This window comes from Procambarus clarkii, chromosome 7 (assembly GCF_040958095.1).
Source record: "Procambarus clarkii isolate CNS0578487 chromosome 7, FALCON_Pclarkii_2.0, whole genome shotgun sequence".
Taxonomy (NCBI): domain Eukaryota; kingdom Metazoa; phylum Arthropoda; class Malacostraca; order Decapoda; family Cambaridae; genus Procambarus; species Procambarus clarkii.
The window spans coordinates 24,896,744-24,916,826 of NC_091156.1; the positions used below are offsets into that span (position 1 = coordinate 24,896,744).

The 20,083-nt window shown below is 52.4% G+C and overlaps 1 protein-coding gene across 1 annotated transcript in view; it reads left to right on the plus strand.

Moving 5' to 3' along the window:
* LOC123747994 (high-affinity choline transporter 1-like) overlaps positions 1 to 20,083 on the plus strand; it is an 891,202-nt gene that overhangs the window by 848,412 nt on the left and 22,707 nt on the right. Inside the window, exons 13-14 of the mRNA XM_069313991.1 lie at positions 7,373 to 7,503; positions 12,335 to 12,413. Coding sequence (XP_069170092.1) covers positions 7,373 to 7,503; positions 12,335 to 12,413 — 210 coding nt within the window. The remainder of the gene's footprint in view (positions 1 to 7,372; positions 7,504 to 12,334; positions 12,414 to 20,083) is intronic.

Sequence of the window (20,083 nt, forward strand, 5' to 3'; positions counted from 1 at the left end):
AATATAATGAACCGTCTCCTCCCCCAGCTACCTGTATAATAACCCGTCTCCTCCCCCACCTACCTGTATAATGAACCGTCTCTTCCCCAGCTACCTGTATAATGAACCGTCTCCTCCTCAGCTACCTGTATAATGAACCGTCTCCTCCCCCATTTACCAGTATAATGAACCGTCTCTTCCCCTAGCTACCTGTATAATGAACTGTCTCTTCCCCCAGCTACCTGTATAATGAACCGTCTCCTCCCCCAGCTACCTGTATAATGAACCGTCTCTTCCCCCAGCTACCAGTATAGTGAACCGTCTCCTCCCCCAGCTACCAGTATAATGAACCGTCTCCTCCCCAGCATTCAATATAATGAACCGTCTCCTCCCCCAGCTACCTGTGTAATGAACCGTCTCCTCCCCCAGTTACCAGTATAATGAACCGTCTCCTCCCCCAGCTACCTGTATAATGAACCGTCTCTTCCCCAGCTACCTGTATAATGAACCGTCTTATCCCCCAGCTACCTGTATAGTGAACCGTCTCCTCCCCCAGTTACCCAGTCACCAGTATAATGAACCGTCTCCTCCCCCAGCTACCAGTATAATGACCCGTCTCCTCTCCAGCTACCTGTATAATGAACCTTCTCCTCCCAGCTACCTGTATAATGAACCGTCTCCTCCCCAGCTACCTTTATAATGAACCGTCTCCTCCCCCAGCTACCTGTATAATGAACCCTCTCCTCCCCTAGCTACCTGTATAATGAACCGTCTCCTCCTTCAGCTTCCTGTATAATGAACCGTCTCCTCCCCAGCTACCTGTATAATGAACCGTCTCCTCTCCAGCTACCTGTATAATGAACCGTCTCCTCCCCCAGCTTCCTGTATAATGAACCGTCTCCTCCCCCAGTTACCAGTATAATGAACCGTCTCCTCCTCCAGCTACCTGTATAATGAACCGTCTCCTCCAGCTACCTGTATAATGAACTGTCTCCTCCCCCAGTTACCAGTATAATGAACCGTCTCCTCCCCCAGCTACTAGTATATTGAACCCTCTCCTCCCCCAGCTACCTGTATGGTGAACCGTCTCCTCCCCCAGCTACCTGTATAATGAACCGTCTCCTCCCCCAGCTACCTGTATAATGAACCGTCTCCTCCCCAGCTACCTGTATAATGAACCGTCTCCTCCCCCAGCTACCAATATATTGAACCGTCTCCTCCCCCAGCTACCAATATATTGAACCGTCTCCTCCCCCAGCTACCTGTATAATGAACCGTCTCCTCCCCCAGTTACCAGTATAAAGAACTGTCTCCTCCCCCTGCTACCTGTATAATAAACCGTCTCCTCCCCCACCTACCTGTATAATGAACCGTCTCTTCCTCAGCTAAATGTATATTGAACCTTTCCCTCCCCCAGCTACCTGTATAATGAACCATCTCCTCCCCCAGATGCCAGTATAATGAACCGTCTCCTCCCCCAGCTACTTGTATAATGAACCGTTTCCTTCCCCATCTACCTGTATAATGAATCGTGTCCTCCCTCAGCAACCTGTATAATGAACCGTTTCCTTCCCCATCTACCTGTATAATGAAGCGTCTCCTCCCCCAGTTACCTATATAATGAACCGTCTCCTCCCCAGCTATCTGTATAATGAACCGTTTCCTTCCCCAGCTACTTGTATAGTGAACCGTTTCCTTCCCCAGCTACTTGTATAATGAACCGTCTCCTACCCCAGCTGCTAGTATAATGAACAGAGTTCTCCAAAGCTACCTGTATAATGAACCGTCTCCTCCCCTAGCTACCTGTATAATGATCAGTCTCTTCTCCAGCTACCTGAATAATCAACCGTCTCCTCCCCCAGCTACCTGTATAATGAACCGTCTCCTTCCCCAGTTACCAGTATAATGTACCGTCTCCTCCCCCAGCCACCTGTATAATGAACCGTCTCCTCACCCAGCTACCAGTATAATGAACCGTCTCCTCCCCCAGCTACCTGTATAATGAGTCGCCTCCTCCCTCAGCAACCAGTATAATGAGCCGTCTCCTTCCCCAGCTACCTGTATAATGAACCGTCTCCTCCCCCAGTTACCAGTATAATGAACCGTCTCCTCCCTGGCTACCTGTATAATGAACAGTCTCCTACCCCAGTTACCAGTATAATGAACCGTCTCCTTTCCCAGCTACTTGTATAATGAACCGTTTCGTTCCCCAGCTACCTGTATAGTGAACCGTCTCCTCCTCCAATTACCTGTATAATGAACCGTCTCCTTCCCCAGTTATCTGTATAATGAACCGTCTCCTCCCTCAGCTATCTGTATAATGAACCGTATCCTCCCCCAGCTACCAGTATAATGAACCGTCTCCTCCCCCAGCTACCTGTATATTGAACCGTCTCCTCCTCCAGCTACCAATATAATGAACCGTCTCCTCCCCCAGCTACCTGTATATTGAACCGTCTCCTCCCCCAGCTACCAGTATAATGAACCGTCTCTTCCTCCAGCTACCTGTATAATGAACCGTCTCCTCCCCAGCTACCTGTATAATGAACCGTCTTCTCCCCCAGCTACCTGTATAATGAGCTGTCTCCTCCTCCAGCTACCTGTATAATGAGCCGTCTCTTCTCCAGCTACATGTGTAATGAACCGTCTCCTACCCCAGTTACCAGTATAATGAACCGTCTCCTGTCTCCTCCCCCAGCTACCTGTATAATGAACCGTCTCCTCCCCAGCTACCTGTATAAAGAACCGTCTCCTCCCCCAGCTACCTGTGTAATGAACCGCCTCCTCCCCCAGTTAACAGTAAAATGAACCGTCTCCTCCCCCAGCTACCAGCATAATGAACCGTCTCCTCCCTAGCTTCCTGTATAATGAACCGTCTCCTCCCCAGCTACCTGTATAATGAACTGTCTCCTCCCCCAGCAACCTGTAAAATGAACGTTTCCTCTCCAGCTACCTGTATAATGAACCGTCTCCTCCCCTAGCTACCTATATAATGAACCGTCTCCTCCACAGCTACGTGTATAATGAACCGTCTCCTCCCCCAGCTACCAGTATAATGAACCGTCTCCTCCCCCAGCTACCTGTATAATGTACCGTCTCCTCCCCCAGCCACCTGTATAATGAACCGTCTCCTCACCCAGCTACCTGTATAATGAGCTGTCTCCTCCCCCAGTTGCCAGTAAAATGAGCCGTCTCCTCCCCCAGCTACCAGTATAATGAACCGTCTCCTCCCCCAGCTACCTTTATAATGAGTCGTATCCTCCCCCCAGCAACCAGTATAATGAGCAATCTCCTCCCCCAGCTACCTGTATAATGAGCCGTCTCCTCTCCAGCTACCTGTGTAATGAACCGTCTCCTACCCCAGTTACCAGAATAATGAACCGTCTCCTCCCCCAGCTACCTGTATAATGAACCGTCTCCTCCCCCAGCTACCTGTATAATGAACCGTCTCCTCCCCAGCTACCTGTATAAAGAACCGTCTCCTCCCCCAGCTACCTGTATAAAGAACCGTCTCTTCCCCAGCTACCTGTATAATGAACCGTCTCCTCCCCCAGCTACCTGTGTAATGAACCGCCTCCTCCCCCAATTAACAGTAAAATGAACCGTCTCCTCCCCCAGCTACCAGTATAATGAACCGTCTCCTCCCTAGCTTCCTATATAATGAACTGTCTCCTCCCCCAGCAACCTGTAAAATGAACGTCTCCTCTCTAGCTACCTGTATAATGAACCGTCTCCTCCCCTAGCTACCTATATAATGAACCGTCTCCTCCCCAGCTACGTGTATAATGAACCGTCTCCTCCCCCCAGCTACCTGTATAATGAACCGTCTCCTCCCCCAGTTACCTGTATAATGAACCGTCTCCTCCCCCAGCTACCAGTATAATGAACCGTCTCTTCCCCGAGCTACCTGTATAATGTACCGTCTCTTCCCCCAGTCACCTGTATAATGAACCGTCTCCTCACCCAGCTACCTGTATAATGACCCGTCTCCTCCCCCAGCTGCCAGTAAAATGAACGGTCTCCTCCCCCAGCTACCAGTATAATGAGCCGTCTCCTCCCCTAGCTACCTGTATAATGAATCGTCTCCTCCCCAAGTTACCAGTATAATGAACCGTCTCCTCCCCCAGCGAACAGTATAATGAGCCGTCTCCTCCCTAGTTTCCTGTATATTGAACCGTCTCCTCCCCAGCTACCTGTATAATGAAATGTCTCCTCCCTAGCTACTTGTATAATGAACAGTCTCCTCCCCCAGTTACCAGTATAATGAACCGTCTCCTTCCCCAGCTACCTGTATAATGAACCGTTTCGTTCCCCAGCTACCTGTAAAGTGAACCGTCTCCTCCTCCAATTACCTGTATAATGAACCGTCTCCTTTCCCAGTTACATGTATAATGAACCGTCTCCTCCCTCAGCTATCTGTATAATGAACCGTTTCCTCCCCCAGCTACCTGTATAATGAACCGTCTCCTCCCCAGCTACCTGTATATTGAACCGTCTCCTCCTCCAGCTACCAGTATAATGAACCGTCTCCTCCCCCAGCTACCTGTATATTGAACCGTCTCCTCCCCCAGCTACCAGTATAATAAACCGTCTCCTCCTCCAGCTACCTGTATAATGAACCGTCTCCTCCCCAGCTACCTGTATAAAGAACCGTCTCCTCCCCCAGCTACCTGTATAAAGAACCGTCTCTTCCCCAGCTACCTGTATAATGAACCGTCTCCTCCCCCAGCTACCTGTGTAATGAACCGCCTACTCCCCCAGTTAATAGTATAATGAACCGTCTCCTCCCCCAGCTACCAGTATAATGAACCGTCTCCTCCCTAGCTTCCTGTATAATGAACTGTCTCCTCCCCCAGCTACCTGTATAATGAACTGTCTCCTCCCCCAGCTACCTGTATAATGAACGTCTCCTCTCCAGCTACCTGTATAATGAACCGTCTCCTCCCCTAGCTACCTATATAATGAACCGTCTCCTCCCCAGCTACCTGTATAATGAACCGTCTCCTCCCCTAGCTACCTATATAATGAACCGTCTCCTCCCCTCAGCTACCTGTATAATGAACCGTCTCCTCCCCCAGTTACCTGTATAATGAACCGTCTCCTCCCCCAGCTACCAGTATAATGAACCGTCTCCTCCCCAGCTACCTGTATAATGAACCGTCTCCTCCCCCAGTTACCTGTATAATGAACCGTCTCCTCCCCCAGCTACCAGTATAATGAACCGTCTCCTCCCCAGCTACCTGTATAATGAACCGTCTCCTCCCCCAGATACCTGTATAATGAGCCGTCTCCTCCCCAAGCTCCTCCCCCGTCTCTTCCCCAGCTACCTGTATAATGAACCGTCTCCTCCCCAGCTACCTGTGTAATGAACCGCCTCCTCCCCCAGTAAACAGTATAATGAACCGTCTCCTCCCCCAGCTACCAGTATAATGAACCGTCTCCTCCCTAGCTTCCTGTATAATGAACTGTCTCCTCCCCCAGCTACCTGTATAATGAACTGTCTCCTCCCCCAGCTACCTGTATAATGAACGTCTCCTCTCCAGCTACCTGTATAATGAACCGTCTCCTCCCCTAGCTACCTATATAATGAACCGTCTCCTCCCCTAGCTACCTGTATAATGAACCGTCTCCTCCCCTAGCTACCTATATAATGAACCGTCTCCTCCCCTCCGCTACCTGTATAATGAACCGTCTCCTCCCCCAGTTACCTGTATAATGAACCGTCTCCTCCCCCAGCTACCAGTATAATGAACCGTCTCCTCCCCAGCTACCTGTATAATGAACCGTCTCCTCCCCCAGATACCTGTATAATGAGCCGTCTCCTCCCCCAGCTACCTGTGTAATGAACCTTCTCCTCTCCCAGTTACCTGTATAATGAACCGTCCTCTCCCCCAGTTACCTGTATAATGAACCGTCTCCTCCCCCAGCATTCAATATAATGAACCGTCTCCTCCCCAGCTACCTGTGTAATGAACCGTCTCCTACCCCCAGTTACCAGTATAATGAGCCGTCTCCTTCCCCAGCTACCTGTATAATGAACCGTCTCCTCCCCCAGCATTCAATATAATGAGCCGTCTCCTCCCCCAGCCACCAGTATAATGAACCGTCTCTTCCCCCCAGTTACCAGTATAAAGAACGGTCTCCTCCCCCAGCTACCAATATAATGAACCGTCTTCTCCCCAGCTACCAGTATAATGAACCGTCTCCTCCCCAGCAACCAGTGTAATGAACCGTCTCCTCCCCCAGCTACCAGTATAATGAGCCGTCTCCTCCCCCAGCTACCAGTATAATGAGCCGTCTCCTCCCCCAGCAACCAGTATAATGAACCGTCTCCTCCCCAGCTACCAGTATAATGAACCGTCTCCTCCCCAGCAACCAGTATAATGAACCGTCTCCTCCCCCAGCTACCAGTAAAATGAGCCGTCTCCTCCCCCAGCTATCTGTATAATGAGCCTTCTCCTCCCCCAGCTACCAGTATAATGAGTCGTCTCCTTCCCCAGATACCAGTATAATGAACCGTCTCCTCCCCCCGCTACCTGTATAATGAACCGTTTCCTCCCCCAGCTACCAGTATAATGAACCGTGTCCTCCCCCAGCTACCTGTATAATGAGCTGTCTCCTCCCCCAGCTTCCTGAATAATGAACCGTCTCCTCCCCCAGCTACCAGTATAATGAGCCGTCTCCTCCCCAGCTACCACTATAATGAACCGTCTCCTCCCCCAGCTACCAATATAATGAACCGTCTCCTCCCCCAGCTACCAATATAATGAACCGTCTCCCCCCACAGCTACCAATATAATGATCCGTCTCCTCCCCCAGCTACCAGTATAATGAACCGTCTCCTCCCCAGCTACCAATATAATGAACCGTCTCCTCCCCCAGCTACCAGTATAATGAACCGTCTCCTCCCCCTGCTACCAATATAATGAACCGTCTCCTTCCCCAGCTACCAATATAATGAACCGTCTCCTCCCCCAGCTACCAATATAATGAACCGTCTCCCCCCACAGCTACCAATATAATGATCCGTCTCCTCCCCCAGCTACCAGTATAATGAACCGTCTCCTCCCCAGCTACCAATATAATGAACCGTCTCCTCCCCCAGCTACCAGTATAATGAACCGTCTCCTCCCCCAGCTACCAGTATAATGAACCGTCTCCTCCCCCTGCTACCAGTATAATGAACCGTCTCCTCCCCCAGCTACCAATATAATGAACCGTCTCCTCCCCCAGCTACCAGTATAATGAACCGTCTCCTCCCCCAGCTACCAATATAATGAACCGTCTCCTCCCCCAGCTACCAGTATAATGAACCGTCTCCTCCCCCAGCTACCAGTATAATGAACCGTCTCCTCCCCCAGCTACCAGTATAATGAACCGTCTCCTCCCCCAGCTACCTGTGCGGGGACCTGGTGTACGTGATGTTGTTCCCGCAGCTGACGCTGGCCGTGCACGCCCCCGACCACGTCAACACCTACGGCTCCATCGCCGCCTACTTCCTGGGGTTCACCCTCAGGATCCTGGGTGAGTCCCCCGCCCCCCCCTCTCATGCCTGTGTACACCCACACGTTCTCCAGTGTTGCTGTGTACACACACACGTTCTCCAGTGTTGCTGTGTACACACACACGTTCTCAAGTGTTGCTGTGTACACCCACACGTTCTCAAGTGTTGCTATGTACACATACACGTTCTCCAGTGTTGCTGTGTACACACACACGTTCTCCAGTGTTGCTGTGTACACCCACACGTTCTCCAGTGTTGCTGTGTACACCCACACGTTCTCCAGTGTTGCTGTGTACACATACACGTTCTCCAGTGTTGCTGTGTACACACACACGTTCTCCAGTGTTGCTGTGTACACACACACGTTCTCCAGTGTTGCTGTGTACACACACACGTTCTCCAGTGTTGCTGTGTACACACACACGTTCTCCAGTGTTGCTGTGTGCACACACACGTTCTCCAGTGTTGCTGTGTACACCCACACGTTCTCCAGTGTTGCTGTGTACACACACACGTTCTCCAGTGTTGCTGTGTACACATACACGTTCTCCAGTGTTGCTGTGTACACACACACGTTCTCAAGTGGTGCTGTGTACACCCACACGTTCTCCAGTGTTGCTGTGTACACACACACGTTCTCCAGTGTTGCTGTGTACACACACACGTTCTCCAGTGTTGCTGTGTACACACACACGTTCTCCAGTGGTGCTGTGTACACACACACGTTCTCCAGTGTTGCTGTGTACACACACACGTGCTCCAGTGTTGCTGTGTACACCCACACGTTCTCCAGTGGTGCTGTGTACACCCACACGTTCTCCAGTGGTGCTGTGTACACCCACACGTTCTCCAGTGTTGCTGTGTACACACACGTTCTCAAGTGAGGGTTAGTGAGTGGTGTGAGGGCCAGTGAGTGACCATAGTGGTGTGAGGGCCAGTGAGTGACCATAGTGGTGTGAGGGCCAGTGAGTGACCATAGTGGTGTGTGAGGGCCAGTGAGTGACCATAGTGGTGTGAGGGCCAGTGAGTGGCCATAGTGGTGTGTGGGCCAGTGAGTGACCATAGTGGTGTGAGGGCCAGTGAGTGACCATACTGGTGTGTGGGCCAGTGAGTGACCATAGTAGTGTGAGGGCCAGTGAGTGACCATAGTGGTGTGTGGGCCAGTGAGTGACCATAGTAGTGTGAGGGCCAGTGAGTTACCATAGTGGTGTGTGGGCCAGTGAGTGACCGTAGTGGTGTGTGGGCCAGTGAGTGACCATAGTGGTGTGAGGGCCAGTGAGTGACCATAGTGGTGTGTGGGCCAGTGAGTGACCATAGTGGTGTGTGGGCCAGTGAGTGACCATAGTGGTTTGTGGGCCAGTGAGTGACCATAGTGGTGTGTGGGCCAGTGAGTGACCATAGTGGTGTGTGGGCCAGTGAATGACCATAGTGGTTTGTGGGCCAGTGAGTGACCATAGTGGTGTGAGGGCCAGTGAGTGACCATAGTGGTGTGTGGGCCAGTGAGTGACCATAGTGGTGTGTGGGCCAGTGAGTGACCATAGTGGTGTGTGGGCCAGTGAGTGACAATAGTGGTGTGTGTGGGCCAGTGAGTGGCCATAGTGGTGTGAGGGCCAGTGAGTGACCAGAGTGGTGTGTGGGCCAGTGAGTGACCATAGTAGTGTGAGGGCCAGTGAGTGACCATAGTGGTGTGTGGGCCAGTGAGTGACCGTAGTGGTGTGAGGGCCAGTGAGTGGCCATAGTGGTGTGTGGGCCAGTGAGTGACCATAGTAGTGTGTGGGTCAGTGAGTGACCATAGTAGTGTGTGTTCCAGTGAGTGACTATAGTGGTATGAGGGCCAGTGAGTGACCATAGTAGTGTGAGGGCCAGTGAGTGACAATAGTAGTGTGAGGGCCAGTGAGTGACCATAGTGGTGTGTGGGCCAGTGAGTGACCATAGTGGTGTGAGGGCCAGTGAGTGACAATAGTGGAATGAGGGCCAGTGAGTGACCATAGTGGTGTGAGGGCCAGTGAGTGACCATAGTGGTGTGTGGGCCAGTGAGTGACCATAGTGGTGTGAGGGCCAGTGAGTGACCATAGTGGTGTGAGGGCCAGTGAGTGGCCATAGTGGTGTGAGGGCCAGTGAGTGACAATAGTGGTGTGAGGGCCAGTGAGTGACCATAGTGGTGTGTGGGCCAGTGAGTGACCATAGTGGTGTGAGGGCCAGTGAGTGGCCATAGTGGTGTGAGGGGCCAGTGAGTGACAATAGTGGTGTGAGGGGCCAGTGAGTGACAATAGTGGTGTGAGGGCCAGTGAGTGATAATAGTAGTGTGTGGGCCAGTGAGTGACCATAGTGGTGTGTGACGGCCAGTGAGTGACAATAGTGGTGTGAGGGCCAGTGAGTGACCATAGTGGTGCGTGGGCCAGTGAGTGACAATAGTGGTGTGAGGGCCAGTGAGTGACAATAGTGGTGTGAGGGCAAGTGAGTGATAATAGTGGTGTGTGGGACAGTGAGTGACCATAGTGGTATGAGGGCCAGTGAGTGACAATAGTGGTGTGAGGGCCAGTGAGTGACCATAGTGGTATGAGGGCCAGTGAGTGACAATTGTGGTGTGAGGGCCAGTGAGTGACCATAGTGGTATGAGGGCTAGTGAGTGACCGGAGTGGTGTGAGGGCCAGTGAGTGACCATAGTGGTGTGTGGGCCAGTGAGTGACCATAGTGGTGTGAGGGCCAGTGAGTGACCATAGTGGTGTGTGGGCCAGTGAGTGACCATAGTGGTGTGAGGGCCAGTGAGTGACAATAGTGGTGTGAGGGCCAGTGAGTGACCATAGTGATATGAGGGCCAGTGAGTGACCAGAGTGGTGTGAGGGCCAGTGAGTGACCATAGTGGTGTGAGGGCCAGTGAGTGACCATAGTGGTGTGAGGGCTAGTGAGTGACCATAGTGGTGTGTGGGCCAGTGAGTGGCCATAGTGGTGTGAGGGCCAGTGAGTGACCATAGTGGTGTGAGGGCCAGTGAGTGACAATAGTGGTGTGTGGGACAGTGAGTGGCCATAGTGGTGTGTGGGCCAGTGAGTGACAATAGTGGTGTGAGGGCCAGTGAGTGACAATAGTGGTGTTAGGGCCAGTGAGTGACCATAGTGGTATGAGGGCCAGTGAGTGACAATAGTGGTGTGAGGGCCAGTGAGTGACCATAGTGGTATGAGGGCCAGTGAGTGACCAGAGTGGTGTGAGGGCCAGTGAGTGACCATAGTGGTATGAGGGCCAGTGAGTGATAATAGTGGTGTGTGGGACAGTGAGTGACCATAGTGGTATGAGGGCCAGTGAGTGACAATAGTGGTGTGATGGCCAGTGAGTGACCATAGTGGTATGAGGGCCAGTGAGTGACAATAGTGGTGTGAGGGCCAGTGAGTGACCATAGTGGTGTGAGGGACAGTGAGTGACCATAGTGGTGTGAGGGCCAGTGAGTGACCATAGTGGTGTGTGGGCCAGTGAGTGACCATAGTGGTGTGAGGGCCAGTGAGTGACAATAGAGGTGTGAGGGCCAGTGAGTGACCATAGTGGTATGAGGGCCAGTGAGTGACCAGAGTGGTGTGAGGGCCAGTGAGTGACCATAGTGGTGTGAGGGCCAGTGAGTTACCATAGTGGTGTGAGGGCCAGTGAGTGACCATAGTGGTGTGTGGGCCAGTGAGTGGCCATAGTGGTGTGAGGACCAGTGAGTGACCATAGTGGTGTGAGGGCCAGTGAGTGACAATAGTGGTGTGTGGGACAGTGAGTGGCCATAGTTGTGTGAGGGCCAGTGAGTGACCATAGTGGTGTGTGGGGCAGTGAGTGACCATAGTGGTGTGAGGGCCAGTGAGTGACCAGAGTGGTGTGAGGGCCAGTGAGTGACAATAGTGGTGTGTGGGACAGTGAGTGGCCATAGTGGTGCGAGGGCCAGTGAGTGACCATAGTGGTGTGAGGGCCAGTGAGTGACAATAGTGGTGTGTGGGACAGTGAGTGGCCATAGTGGTGTGAGGGCCAGTGAGTGACCAGAGTGGTGTGAGGGCCAGTGAGTGACAATAGTGGTGTGTGGGGCAGTGAGTGGCCATAGTTGTGTGAGGGCCAGTGAGTGGCCATAGTTGTGTGAGGGCCAGTGAGTGACCATAGTGGTGTGTGGGCCAGTGAGTGACCATAGTGGTGTGTGGGGCAGTGAGTGACCATAGTTGTGTGAGGGCCAGTGAGTGACCATAGTGGTGTGTGGGGCAGTGAGTGACCATAGTGGTGTGTGGGCCAGTGAGTGGCCATAGTTGTGTGAGGGCCAGTGAGTGACCATAGTGGTGTGTGGGGCAGTGAGTGGCGATAGTTGTGTGAGGGCCAGTGAGTGACCATAGTGGTGTGTGGGGCAGTGAGTGGCCATAGTTGTGTGAGGGCCAGTGAGTGGCCATAGTTGTGTGAGGGCCAGTGAGTGACCATAGTGGTGTGAGGGCCAGTGAGTGACCATAGTGGTATGAGGGCCAGTGAGTGACCATAGTGGTGTGAGGGCCAGTGAGTGACCATAGTGGTGTGAGGGCCAGTGAGTGATCATAGTGGTGTGTGGGGCAGTGAGTGACCATAGTGGTGTGTGGGGCAGTGAGTGGCCATAGTTGTGTGAGGGCCAGTGAGTGACCATAGTGGTGTGAGGGCCAGTGAGTGACCATAGTAGTATGAGGGCCAGTGAGTGACCAGAGTGGTGTGAGGGCCAGTGAGTGACAATAGTGGTGTGTGGGGCAGTGAGTGACCATAGTGGTGTGTGTCCTTGTCTATATCTCTAGGTGTGGTGAGGGTATAGAGTAGAGGGTATTTATCAGGTGTGGAGCATGTGTGGAGAGGGAGTAATATTATGGTTTGTGTTGCAGGAGGCGAGAAAGTACTGGGACTTCCTCCAGTCATCCAGTACCCGTACTTCAGGGACGGAGTCCAGTACTTCCCCTTCAGGTAAAGTACCTAAGCAGAGTACTACTTCCAGTCTTCCCCTACAGGTCACATCCACCAGGAAAGTACCGCTCCCAGCCCCAGTTATTCCACTCCAGGTTAAGTGTCTCACCAGGAGTACTACTCCCAGCCTCCAGTACTTCAAGGAGGGAATCGAACCCGGTACCTCACATTCAGGCTTATTTCTTCTGCCAGCTTCCAGTACTTCCTCGTCAACCAAGTCACTACACACCAAGTGCAGCACTTCCAGTACTTCCTCTTCAAGTGGCCTGGCACACCCAGCTGCCAGTACTTCCCCTTTAGGCTTATCATGTCCCACTTCCAGTACATAGAAATTAAGTTCACCACATCCCAATTCCAGTACCTACACAATAGGTTAATATACTCCACTTCCAGTAATTATACATTAGGTTCACAGATCACACTTTATTACCTACATGTTAGATCCCCATGCTGTACTTCCAGTACTGAGTCCCCATGGTGACCCACACACACAGTCCCCATGGTGACACACACAGTCCCCATGGTGACCCACACACACAGTCCCCATGGTGACCCCCACACAGTCCCCATGGTGACCCCCACACACAGTCCCCATGGTGACCCCCACACAGTCCCCATGGTGACCCCCACACACAGTCCCCATGGTGACCCCCACACAGTCCCCATGGTGACCCCCACTCACAGTCCCCATGGTGACCCCCACACAGTCCCCATGGTGACCCACACACACAGTCCCCATGGTGACCCCCACACAGTCCCCGTGGTGACCCACACACAGTCCCCATGGTGACCCCCACACAGTCCCCATGGTGACCCCCACACACAGTCCCCATGGTGACCCCCACACAGTCCCCATGGTGACCCCCACACACAGTCCCCATGGTGACCCACACACAGTCCCCATGGTGACCCCCACACACAGTCCCCATGGTGACCCACACACAGTCCCCATGGTGACCCCCACACACAGTCCCCATGGTGACCCACACACAGTCCCCATGGTGACCCACACACACAGTCCCCATGGTGACCCACACACAGTCCCCATGGTGACCCACACACACAGTCCCCATGGTGACCCCCACACACAGTCCCCATGGTGACCCACACACAGTCCCCATGGTGACCCACACACACAGTCCCCATGGTGACCCACACACAGTCCCCATGGTGACCCACACACACAGTCCCCATGGTGACCCACACACACTCAGTCCCCATGGTGACCCCCACACAGTCCCCATGGTGACCCACACACACTCAGTCACCGTGGTGACCCACACACACAGTCCCCATGGTGACCCACACACACTCAGTCCCCATGGTGACCCACACACACAGTCCCCATGGTGACCCACACACACTCAGTCACCATGGTGACCCACACACACTCAGTCACCATGGTGACCCACACACACTCAGTCACCGTGGTGACCCACACACACTCAGTCACCATGGAGGGGCCTCGTAGCCTGGTGGATAGCGCGCAGGACTCGTAATTCTGTAGCGCGGGTTCGATTCCCGCACGAGGCAGAAACAAATGGGCAAAGTTTCTTTCACCCTGAATGCCCCTGTTACCTAGCAGTAAATAGGTACCTGGGAGTTAGTCAGCTGTCACGGGCTGCTTCCTGGGGGTGGAGGCCTGGTCGAGGACCGGGCTGCGGGGACACTAAAAGCCCCGAAATCATCTCATGATAACCTCAAGATGGTGACCCACACACACACAGTCCCCATGGTGACCCACACACACTCAGTCCCCATGGTGACCCCCACACACACACACACAGTCACCATGGTGACCCACACACACTCAGTCACCATGGTGACCCACACACACAGTGTCCCCATGGTGACCCACACACACACAGTCACAATGGTGACCCACACACACAGTCCCTATGGTGACACACACACACACACACAGTCACAATGGTGACCCCCACACACAGTCCCTATGGTGACCCACACACAGTCCCCATGGTGACCCACACACACAGTCCCCATGGTGACCCACACACACAGTCCCCATGGTGACCCACACACAGTCCCCATGGTGACCCACACACACAGTCCCCATGGTGACCCACACACTCAGTCCCCATGGTGACCCACACACTCAGTCCCCATGGTGACCCACACACACAGTCCCCATGGTGACCCACACACAGTCCCCATGGTGACCCCCACACACACAGTCCCCATGGTGACCCACACACACACAGTCCCCATGGTGACCCACACACACACAGCCCCCATGGTGACCCACACACAGTCCCCATGGTGACCCCCACACAGTCCCCATGGTGACCCATACACAGTCCCAAGGGTGACCCACACACACAGTCCCCATGGTGACCCACACACAGTCCCCATGGTGACCCACACACACAGTCCCCATGGTGACCCACACACACTCAGTCACCGTGGTGATCCACACACACTCAGTCACCATGGTGACCCACACACACACAGTCCCCATGGTGACACACACTCAGTCCCCATGGTGAGCCACACACACACACACACACAGTCACCATGGTGACCCACACACACTCAGTCACCATGGTGACCCACACACACAGTGTCCCCATGGTGACCCACACACACACAGTCACATTGGTGACCCACACACTCAGTCACCATGGTGACCCACACACACAGTCCCTATGGTGACACACACACACACACACACACACAGGTGATAAGAAAAGAAAGGACACAGAGACAGGGAGGAGGAGTGACACTACTAATAAAGCGGAAATGGAAGTTTGATGAGCTGGAAAATCCGGGTACCAATGAAAGCACAAGCTTCATACATGGAACTCTGACAGTGGATGGGAAGAAGATTGTAATCTTGATACTCTACAATCCTCCACCAAACAGTAGAAGGCCCAGGCAGGAGTACGAGGACAGCAACAAGACATGTATGGATGAACTGCAGAGGGCAGCAACTTTAGCGCATAGAATGAGAGCGAAGCTGCTGGTCATGGGGGACCTAAATGACGGAGAGATAGATTGGGAAACGAGGAATCCCCATGGCGGAGAGGAGACCTGGGGAGCGAAGCTGGTAGACGTTATTGACAGGAATTTCCTAACACAGCATGTGAAAGAAGATACTAGGGAAAGAGGAGGGGATACGCCCAGCCTATTAGATCTCATTATCACTCAGAATGTAGAAGACATCGAGCAGTTGGAACATGAAATACCACTAGGAGCTAGTGACCATTGTGTCCTAGTCTTTGACTACATGATGGAGCTTAAAATTGTGACCAAAGGACAAGAGGTCCGGGAAAGGAGACTTGATTACAGAAAAGGGGACTACAGAAGGATAAGGGACTACCTGGGAGAAGTGCAGTGGGAGGAAGAACTTAGAGGAAAAATAGTGCAAGGTATGATGAACCAAGTCATATTGAAATGCAAGGAGGCTGAAGATAGATTTATTCCAACAATAAAGGAAAAAAGCTGGAGGGAATATAATAACCCATGGTTTAATAGACAGTGTCAGGAAGCAAAGGTGAGAAGCAGGAGGGAGTGGAGGAAGTACAGAAGACAAAGGACAGAGGACAACAGGATTAGATGTAACAGAGCTAGGAATGATTACATTAACATAAGACGAGTGTTGGAAAGAAATTATGAGAATGATATTGCAGTCAAAGCGAAAAAGCAACCAAAATTACTACATAGCCATATAAGAAGGAAGATGTCGGTAAATGACCAAGTGACAAGACTGAGGAAAACAGAAGGGGCATATACAGAAAGCGACAAGGAAATCTGCGAGGTACTGAATGCAAAATTCCATGGAGTGTTCACAACCGAGCCTGAGCAGCTCCCATTGTTAGAAGAGATTACCCAAGATGAAAGACTATCAGATATAGAGGTGACAGCAGAGGATGTAATGAAACAGTTGACAACACTGGATGCAAATAAAGCTGTTGGACCAGACAAAGTATCACCGTGGATACTTAAAGAGGCAGCGCAGGCTCTCAGCGTGCCTCTGGCAATGATCTTTAATGAGTCACTTATGTCGGGAGAATTGCCCAGTTGCTGGAAGGAGGCAAATGTCGTACCGATTTTCAAAAAAGGTGATAGGGAGGAGGCACTTAACTACAGACCCGTATCACTGACAAGCATCCCCTGCAAAATACTTGAAAGAATAATTAGGCTAAGACTTGTTGAGCACCTGGAGAGCATTGGGTTTGTAAACAAGCACCAACATGGGTTCTGGACAGGGAAATCATGCCTAACAAACCTTTTAGAATTCTATGATAAAGTAACAAGGATAAGGCAGGACAGAGAAGGCTGGGCAGACTGCATATTTCTTGACTGCCAAAAGGCCTTTGATACGGTACCGCACATGAGACTGCTATACAAACTTGAGAGGCAGGCAGGAGTAAGCAGAAAGGCCCTAGTATGGGTGAAGAACTACCTAACAGGAAGGAGCCAGAGGGTAATGGTAAGGGGCGAAAAGTCGGACTGGCGAACAGTAACAAGTGGAGTACCTCAAGGATCGGTGCTGGGACCAATCCTCTTTCTAATTTACGTAAATGATATGTTTACAGGAGTGGAATCATACATGTCAATGTTTGCAGATGACGCAAAATTAATGAGAAGAGTTGTGACAGACGAGGATTGTAGGATCCTCCAAGAGGACTTAAACAGGCTGCAGAGATGGTCAGGGAAATGGCTACTGGAGTTTAACACCAGTAAATGTAAAGTTATGGAAATGGGATCAGGTGACAGAAGACCAAAGGGACAGTACACAATGAAGGGGAACAGCCTACCTGTAACGATTCGAGAAAGAGACCTGGGAGTGGATGTGACACCTAATCTAACTCCTGAGACACATATAAATAGGATAACGACAGCAGCGTACTCTACACTGGCGAAAATTAGAACTTCATTCAGAAACCTAAATGAGGAAGCTTTTAGGGCGCTTTACACTGCCTACGTGAGACCCGTCTAAGAGTATGCCGCGCCATCATGGAGCCCCCACCTGAAGAAACACATAAAGAAACTGGAGAAGGTTCAGAGGTTTGCGACGAGGCTTGTCCCAGAGTTACGAGGGATGGGATATGAAGAGCGGCTGAAGGAACTGAACCTTACGACACTAGAGAAAAGAAGGGAGAGAGGAGATATGATAGGGACATATAAAATACTCAGGGGAATTGACAAAGTGGAAATAGATGAAATGTTCACACGTAATAATAACAGAACGAGGGGACATGGGTGGAAACTGGAAACTCAGATGAGTCACAGAGATGTTAGGAAGTTTTCTTTTAGCGTGAGAGTAGTAGAAAAATGGAATGCACTTGGGGAACAGGTTGTGGAAGCAAATACTATTCATACTTTTAAAACTAGGTATGATAGGGAAATGGGACAGGAGTCATTGCTGTAAACAACCGATAGATGGAAAGGCGGGATCCAAGAGTCAATGCTCGATCCTGCAAGCACATATAGGTGAGTACATATAGGTGAGTACACAGTCCCCATGATGACCCACACACAGTCCCCATGGTGACCCACACACACAGTCCCCATGGTGACCTACACACACACAGTCACCATGGTGACACACACACACAGTCACCATGGTGACACACACACACACAGTCACCGTGGTGACACACACACACACACACACAGTCCCTATGGTGACACACACACAAACACACACACAGTCACCATGGTGACCCACACACACACACAGTCCCCATGGTGACCCACACACACACAGTCCCCATGGTGACCCACACACAGTCACCATGGTGACACACACACACAGTCCCCATGGTGACCCCCACACACAGTCCCCATGGTGACTTCCACACACAGTCCCCATGGTGACCCACACACACAGTCACCATGGTGACACACACACACACAGTCCCCATGGTGACCCACACACACAGTCACCATGGTGACACACACACACTCAGTCCCCATGGTGACACACACACACAGTCACCATGGTGACCCACACACACACAATCACCATGGTGACCCACACACACTCAGTCCCCATGGTGACCCACACACAGTCCCCATGGTGACCCACACACACTCAGTCCCCATGGTGACCCACACCCACTCAGTCCCCATGGTGACCCACACCCACTCAGTCCCCATGGTGACCCACACCCACTCAATCCCCATGGTGACCCACACCCACTCAGTCCCCATGGTGACCCACACCCACTCAGTCCCCATGGTGACCCACACACGCACAGTCCCCATGGTGACCCACACACACTCAGTCACCATGGTGACCCACACACACACAGTAACCATGGTGACCCACACACACTCACCATGGTGATCCACACACAGTCCCCATGGTGACCCACACACACACACAGTCCCCATGGTGACCCACACACACAGTCCCCATGGTGACCCACACACACTCAGTCACCATGGTGACCCACACACAGTCCCCATGGTGACCCACACACACACTCAGTCACCATGGTGATCCACACACAGTCCCTATGGTGACCCACACACACACAGTCCCCATGGTGACCCACACACACTCACCATGGTGATCCACACACAGTCCCCATTGTGACCCACACACACTCAGTCACCATGGTGACCCACACACACTCAGTCACCGTGGTGACCCACACACACTCAGTCACCATGGAGGGGCCTCGTAGCCTGGTGGATAGCGCGCAGGACTCGTAATTCTGTAGCGCGGGTTCGATTCCCGCACGAGGCAGAAACAAATGGGCAAAGTTTCTTTCACCCTGAATGCCCCTGTTACCTAGCAGTAAATAGGTACCTGGGAGTTAGTCAGCTGTCACGGGCTGCTTCCTGGGGGTGGAGGCCTGGTCGAGGACCGGGCTGCGGGGACACTAAAAGCCCCGAAATCATCTCATGATAACCTCAAGATGGTGACCCACACACACACAGTCCCCATGGTGACCCACACACACTCAGTCCCCATGGTGACCCCCACACACACACACACAGTCACCATGGTGACCCACACACACTCAGTCACCATGGTGACCCACACACACAGTGTCCCCATGGTGACCCACACACACACAGTCACAATGGTGACCCACACACACAGTCCCTATGGTGACACACACACACACACACAGTCACAATGGTGACCCCCACACACAGTCCCTATGGTGACCCACACACAGTCCCCATGGTGACCCACACACACAGTCCCCATGGTGACCCACACACACAGTCCCCATGGTGACCCACACACAGTCCCCATGGTGACCCACACACACAGTCCCCATGGTGACCCACACACTCAGTCCCCATGGTGACCCACACACTCAGTCCCCATGGTGACCCACACACACAGTCCCCATGGTGACCCACACACAGTCCCCATGGTGACCCCCACACACACAGTCCCCATGGTGACCCACACACACACAGTCCCCATGGTGACCCACACACACACAGTCCCCATGGTGACCCACACACAGTCCCCATGGTGACCCCCACACAGTCCCCATGGTGACCCATACACAGTCCCAAGGGTGACCCACACACACAGTCCCCATGGTGACCCACACACAGTCCCCATGGTGACCCACACACACAGTCCCCATGGTGACCCACACACACTCAGTCACCGTGGTGATCCACACACACTCAGTCACCATGGTGACCCACACACACACAGTCCCCATGGT